General features: G+C 37.4%; 1 protein-coding gene across 1 annotated transcript; it reads left to right on the top strand.

Moving 5' to 3' along the window:
- The first annotated feature begins 6112 nt into the window (after positions 1 to 6112).
- Positions 6113 to 6736, top strand: LOC147543352 (uncharacterized). Its single transcript, XM_086635421.1, has one exon. The coding sequence runs from the start codon at positions 6113 to 6115 to the stop codon at positions 6734 to 6736; it is 624 nt and encodes a 207-aa protein (XP_086491547.1).
- The last annotated feature ends 804 nt before the right edge of the window (positions 6737 to 7540 follow it).

The raw sequence follows: 7540 nt of genomic DNA, 5'->3' as shown, positions 1-7540 counted from the left end.
AACACACTATGTTAGAATTCGGAAAAAAAATATGAAGTGATGGTGAAACGCCATGGTAGAAACACCACCGTCCACCGCAATTGCGTCCCGCAAAGGTCCGGCAATGGTTGGATTGTTGCCATATCACATTTTTCATGCTTGTCGTTGCCTCGTAACGTGTCCAACAAAGAATTAATTGTTAGAAATGATATATGTGAGGTTAAAAAAGGAAAAAAACAATATTAATAGGAATTATAAATCAAAATTAAATTTTACTCCATATTTCAAATTTCATCCATAAAAATCTCCATGCATTGTTTCATTCATTTCATCAAAGTTCATCTTTACAGAGCAGATATTGGTAAATAACTCAAATCCTCTAGCAAATGAACTATCTTTTTTGCAAATCAGGCTCATGTAAATTCATTATATTACGAATTGCATCGTTAACTCGCTTTTGTGCGATAAAATTAAATAAATTGAGTTACACTTTGGTCAAACGAAAATATTATGTAGATGTTTCTTTGTTTCCTAAACCTTTTTTTTTTTATGAGATTCTTTGTTTCCTAAACCTAATGTCACAAAATAATCTTCTTGTTATATATCTATCATTTTACCCCAGTTCGTTACTGGCTATCCAACAAATTAAGCTACAGATGGATTATATATTTATGTGTAAGGTACTTAAACAAATTTGGTTTCACAAAACTGGAAAGATCCGACAGAGACGCACACCTGACCAACAGTCTTATCAAAGTGGGAATCTTATCCCTTTCTCTCATCCCAGAAAGCAGCAATAGTCTTGGAAGTCAAAGCTAACTTTTTTTTTTTTTTTTTTTGATGAAGAAGTCAAAGCTAACTTTATATGTCTAAAAAAAAAAAAGGGAATTTTATGAAAAATAAGAAACTAAAACCTAATTTCGTTAATGTTCTTTACAACAATTTAACCTAAAGGGAATAAATCTAAAATGAAACAACATGAATCCAAAATCAACTATCACTTTCTTACTATATATATATATAGGGTTATATTTGAACCATAATGTTTTTTTTTATTGAAGCCACGTGAAACCATATTTCATTCATAAGTGATACAACCACAAATTTACATGGATGAACCATAATGTTACCAATAGAAATATAAACGAAGTACTATAATGTTTTTTTAAATGCTAAAACTTACCATCCAAAATGCTACATAGCCTGACAAATACAGTCCGCCGAAGTAAAAATATGACATCACCATAATATGAGTACTCAACTTCAATTAGTTTGATTGGTCGAGCCATGTCAACATGGCCGTGGCTAAGAATTTGAGAGCCTCGTGCGAAATTTAAATCTGGATCCTTAGTACAATAAAAAACAATTAAGATCAAAAATTGAGCAGACTATGAGAGCAAAGGAATCAAACTCATGTTTCAAGCATGAAATTATAATCTGTTACCAATTGAATTGCTCTACGTAACTTGTTTGGTTAATTACCTTTACTTATATATTAAAAACCACACCTTATAAAAATGGGCAATTATATTAAGAAAAATGAAAATGAGCTTTTGGAGGTTCGGGGCGGACGCTCCCCCCCCCCCCCCCCCCACCCCCACCCCCACCCCCAATATTAAAATATGATTATATTAAATAAGAAATGAAAATGAGCTTTTGGAGGTGGGGGTTCGCGGCGGACGCCCGACCCCCCCTCCCCCCTCAAACACAACCTCACATGTCAACTCAGTACATGTTCCTACCACTAATTGGTCGTGGTTGTATTAGGTCAACTTGTCGCGTAATTCTTTAGTACATTTTAAATACAAACCTAAAAAGAAAATATCACCAAACCATTTTACGGTAATAAATTGAATCAAGTAACCAAACTCCCCTACCATAAAATTAGGTGGGGCGCCTCGGGGAATCCTAAATCCCCTCTTAGGAATCCATAGTTGGATAGAAACTTTTGGATGCTCCCACCACCCGTCTTTATTTACGCACGCAAAGGTAGTCGACAGATAAGTACGGCTGCCAACCCTTTAATTTTTTTAATTAATTTTCTTTCTCTCCTTCCACCACCAGTTCCAACAACCAACATCGTGTCAGTCTCTTTTGCTCATTCTCACTCTCCCTCCCTCTCTCTCTCTCTCTCTCTCTCTCTCTCTCTATTCTCTTCTCTTGTTTTCTCTTTCTTTCTTTCTTTCTCTCATTTCCTCGTATTTTTTTTCTTTCTCTCTCTTTTCCTCTCACGTTCCGCTGAAGGTAAGAGTTTCCTTCTCCGAAACTCCCTTCATCCGAGACAGATGAGACCTCTTCATCTCATGATCGGTCGATCGCGATATTTGGTGATCGATCGGCCCCAAAACCCTTAATCGAGAGTCTGAAACCCTGATGGAGGGTTTCACCGAAAACCCTCCTATAGAAGTCCCTTTCGTGTCAAACAAACGGGTTTTGGCTAGAGAACCCGTCCTTTTGGACGGAACAGTGAGGGGGAGATAGAGAGCAAGAAAAAAGAAGAGAGAGAGAGAGAGAGAGAGAGAAATGATGGTGGTGCTCCCGAGGAAAAGAAGAAAATCAATTTTTTTGTAAAGAGTGGTCAACGATAGTAGTTCGACAACGAAACTTATGGGTGTGAAACAAGACAAAGTGTTAAAGTTTGAGGAGGTATCGAACAAAATTTCACGAAATTTTTTTGACGCCTACAATATTTTCAAAGTCTTAATGTATAGTACTGTTTCAACAAAAAAAAAGAATATTTTCAAAGTTGCCGAGCCATAAGGAAGGGTCCAAGGGAGTGCGAGAGTGTGCGGCTGCACCCTCAGGATCCTCCCAAAAAAACATTAATACCACTAATTTTATATATATATATATATATATATATATATATTTATATATAATAGTTAATCATGTGAAGAAGACATCAACATATATTGTCGCGTAGCTCAGTGATATGAGCGTTAGGCTTAGTTTGCAGATGGAGGGTCTAAGGTACCGAGTTCGAGTCCGTCCATCCGTAGTACTTTTATTCTAAACTTTAACTCAACTACTATAAACTCTATAAACTTCAATTTCAACTACCTCTATATATATATATCTCTCATCCCAACATCTCAAACCACATCAAAATCAGTTTACTTCTATTACTTCTTCTTCTTCAATTAATAATCAAGTATCAAGTTCAACTATCAACTACTGAAAGATATTTTAAAAGACGATTTCTTCGGGTTCATCAAGTTTTAACACCAGAAGTTTCAGACTCGAGTCCAACTTTATTTTCTGTTCCAACACCGGTTCTCTCAGATTTAATTTATCATCTTTTTTTTTTTTTTTTGAATTGTTTGTTGGTGTCGGCGTACCGATTCAACGAATTGACTCAACTCGTCTCTAACCGAATCACTGATGAAACTGGTTACTACTTTGATTTTATTTGTAAATCAATCAAAACCACTTTCGATCCAAATTAATGGAGAAAGGCTAAGGAATGTAACAACCCAATATCTTTCGTATTTCTAACCGACAATGTCTGTTATCCAGAACAGATGATTCGTAGTCGAATCTCACTATCGATTTAAGATTGGAAAGAGGAATTGTATTCCTTCTGTGTTTACTGATTTATTACTTTAAAAAAATCAACACACTTCTGATTTGAAAGAATTCAAATGTCTTTGATTAAGTCAGATAGACTAAAAGAAAAAGAAAAATCGGAGGATAAGAAGAGGATTTTTAATCGAGGCGAGGTATTCCTCTTTCCTTAAGACAATTGACGCCCTGTATAGTACTAAACAGTTAACGGCGTTTGTCTCCCAGGATACAACGACTAACTTTTCGATTCAATGGTACTTCGAATCAGAAAGCAGTCGAACTTGAAAGTATGCTAACCTCTGACTTAATGCAAATGGACCAAACTTTTTGCTTATGAAACTCCTTGAAAACTCTGCTAAATATTTCTCTTAGACAGTCTAATATGATCTTCTAACAATGCTGGATACTCTGAAAAAAACGGAATGAAATTTGGAGTTCATTTGGGTCCTATAAATAGGTTTCGAATAGACACATGCATTTGGGACGTTTCTGTTGGTTAAGGGACGCATCTGTTGAGAACTAAAAGTGACGCATTACTTAATTCCCTACAGATCATGTCGGCTGCAATGAGGAGCGTCAGATCTTGCTCAAAAGCTCGGGAGGAACGCCCTCCATTAGATCTATGGACTTATACCGAAACTAGCCCGCAATCTAAAGGAGATCAACCGTTGGATTGAGGTTCGGAGATGTCCCACTCTGTGCCCGGCACGGTCTTAACCATATCTGTAGGGTCTTGCGCATTTGCGCGGAGCGAACGCCAGCTGTCTGATCTGTGCGTGTTCTCTTTGCGTAAATGGTCCCCCAAACCAACTTTTCCTTATTGCGACTTAGTCCCTAAATTAACCAAACATCGATCAAACTTCAGACTTGAATATCTCATTCATCCGGAATCGGATTTGAGTGATTCTTGGCTCTAAACTTAAGAGCTCGACGAGACGAACACAATGGTGTGCTTAGTTTCTGAGTTTGATGACTTGAACCGATCCAAAATCGGCTCCGATTCCAACATTGTTCAGTGTGTGCCTCGAACCCTTGACCTCTAATTAAGGTGGAAGATTATACCTCTTACCACCCAACCAAGGGTTGTTGGCTAATTTATCATCTTTACCAGTTGATCTAGGACTTCGACTATTAATTTTAAGTTTATGAATCCAAATATAGAGATGAATTCGTATATAAAATTTGCGTTTGCAACCGTTGATGCATTAACATAATTACTGAATATAAGTATTTTGTTAATTACTGTGTTTGTAAAAAAGAAGAATAAAAAATTTACTTGAGTATATAATTTTGCACTTCCAAAGTGTGAATTTTAGATCCGTCCATGCTGAGCCATGGCCTAAAATTATAGGGATGGTGGGGTTGAATAAGCTACCCATATTGTTATATTCGAGCGGTATGTTGAAGCAAAAAAAAATTTGAATTGTGAACCACTTCATTATTGGTTGTTATTCTTCCATCAGTCACATCTTTAGTGTCCTCATTCTCCTCATTGAATCTTCTATCACATACAGATAACTATAAACTTTACTAATTATTGTAGCTACCACAACTCATTAGAATAAAACCAGTAGAGTTTAAACATACAACTCAGAACGTGGTCCAATGATGTTGGTTATCTAAGAAGCATGAAAAGATGATTTCCAAGAAAACAATGGTGACTAGATGAGTTGATTGTTAACATATTGACTGCCCCAAGATAAATGTGCATAATGGGCCTTACTTACAGTATGACCTCCAATTGCAATGAAATCTCCAAACCCTTATCCAATACTGGCTTTTACTTCCCACAACTGCAACTCTCTCTCTCTCTCTCTCTCTCTCTCTCTCTCTCTCTCTCTCTCTCTATAGATCTCAATTAAACAAGACTGAAATTGACTGAACGATTAGATTAATGAATGGAAATGTTAGGTTGCTTTCTTTTACTATACACCATGAGTTCCTAAAGTAAAACTGATTGGTTCTCTTTCGTCCACCAGTCCCATCTTTAGTGTCCTAATTATGAGGTTGCATATATGTATATATATGGTCTCTCTTGTGAGCGCTAAATTACAAATGAAATCCCCCATTGTCGACTTGCTTTTTCATCTTTTGATTTTATTCAACTAGTTAGGCCCACAGTTTTAACCAAACTAACACTTTGACCTCCCATTTTTGCCCAAATAGAGAGAATGATTGCAAAAATATATATAAGGAGCGTCAATGTATTAGGCATGTAGACCCGACCCGATTAGGATCGGATCTCCACAATGCACGTCCAACCGACTCGACCTCTTGCCGAGATCTCATGCAAATCAAGAGAGATTGAGGTGGTTAAGGATAGACTTCCAAGATTGTTTGTTGTTATCTTTTTAGTGTTAGATTTACCCTAATTCCATGTACCTGTATACATACACTTTACACATCAATAACATACAACTATTCACTTATCTTTCTCTCTCTCGGTCGTCTCTTGTTTGCGTCTCTCTCTCTTGATCTCTAAGTATCACCATTAATCCTAGAACTATTCGAATTGTAGGACTTGATATGGTATAAGAGCTTGCTATATATATTTTTTTTCTCGTAAACAATGTCTGCCACCGATGATGTCAACTCTGTTGCTTTTACTTCTCAAGTCTCTGCTCCTTTTACTTCTGAAGTTTTTGTACCTTTTGACGTTCACCATTCTGATTCACCCACCAATGTTCTCATAACTACGTTATTATCTGGGGACAACTATGCTTCTTGGTCTCGAAGTATGAAAAAGGCTCTACGAGCCAAGAATAAGCTAAGGTTTATCGATGGTTCTATCTCCAAACCCTCCTCTCCCAATGAACTTCATTCTTGGAAACAATGCAACAATTTGGTTGCTAGTTGGATCATTAATTATGTTGATCCTAGTATTCGTTCATCCATTCTCTATGATGACAATGTCGTTGATATTTGGCGTAATTTATATGATAGGTTTCATCAAACCAATGCTCCAAAAGTTTTTCAACTTAAGAGGCCAATAGCTTCCCTCAAACAAGATTCGTTTGATGTTTCAACCTATTTTACTCATATGAAAGCCCTTGAGGATGAGTTACAATTTTTAATGGTAATTGAACATTGCATATGTAACCATAGTAAGTCGCTTATTGATCGCTCTAATCAAGAAAGAGCTACGGAATTTCTTCAAGGTTTTCATGACCGCTTTTCAGCAATCCGAAGTTAGATTTTGATAATAGACCCTTTCCTATCTATTTTGAAGATTCATAGTCTTGTCAAGCAAGAGGACATTCATCAAAATATTATGCTTGACAGCCCGATTACACTGGAATCCGCATGTCGGACATAATGACATCTTCCTAGGTCTCGGCAGGTTCGTCCACCTCGACCCGACAAGGACGACGAGTCACGGTCTAAACACTCTCGATCCTCTTGTGGTTATTGTGGGCTTCACGGTCATGTTAGGGCTACCTGTTACCATATGTAACCCGAAGACCGGAGACCGAAGGTCACCACTGTTGCTTCCACGGTCCAACAAGACTCGGAGGTGCCTTTAGCCACTTCGATGTCTGTGAATCAATACCGTCACCTAGTTTCTCTTCTTCAGACCCCCGAAGCACCTACATGTACTCCCTCTGTCAACAACCCCTCTCATGCAATTAATCTAACAAGTATGTCTCTCTTTTCGAGTCCTTGGGTTCAGGGGCGGTAAGAAATATATGCTAGATTTTTTTTTTACTTATACGCTTGCCCCACCATATCTTTATGTCTGATTGCCGGATGGAACTCGTTCTAGAGTTCATCATATTGGCTCCATTTATTTCGATTCTTCTTTTTCTCTTAAGGGATGTTCTTCATATCCCTTCCTTTAAGTTGAATTTAATTTCGGTTTCTGAAATAACCAAATTCTCTCTTGCGTTGTTTTATTTTGTTCTTCTTCTTGTGTCTTTCAGGACCAAACAACAACAAGGACGATTGGACTTGGTGATCTCTATGACGGCTTATACTTCCCTCGCACGGAGCCCCGCAT

Source organism: Eschscholzia californica, unplaced genomic scaffold, assembly GCF_041429995.1.
Source record: "Eschscholzia californica isolate CP2 unplaced genomic scaffold, dmEscCali1.0.p SCAF_4, whole genome shotgun sequence".
NCBI lineage: Eukaryota > Viridiplantae > Streptophyta > Magnoliopsida > Ranunculales > Papaveraceae > Eschscholzia > Eschscholzia californica.
The sequence above is the reverse complement of the archived record's forward strand: the minus strand, read 5'-3'. Positions and strand labels throughout refer to the sequence as shown.

Bases quoted from the DNA above. Each gene is read 5' to 3' on its own strand.
- LOC147543352 (XM_086635421.1), top strand. From the start codon at position 6,113: ATGTCTGCCACCGATGATGTCAACTCTGTTGCTTTTACTTCTCAAGTC.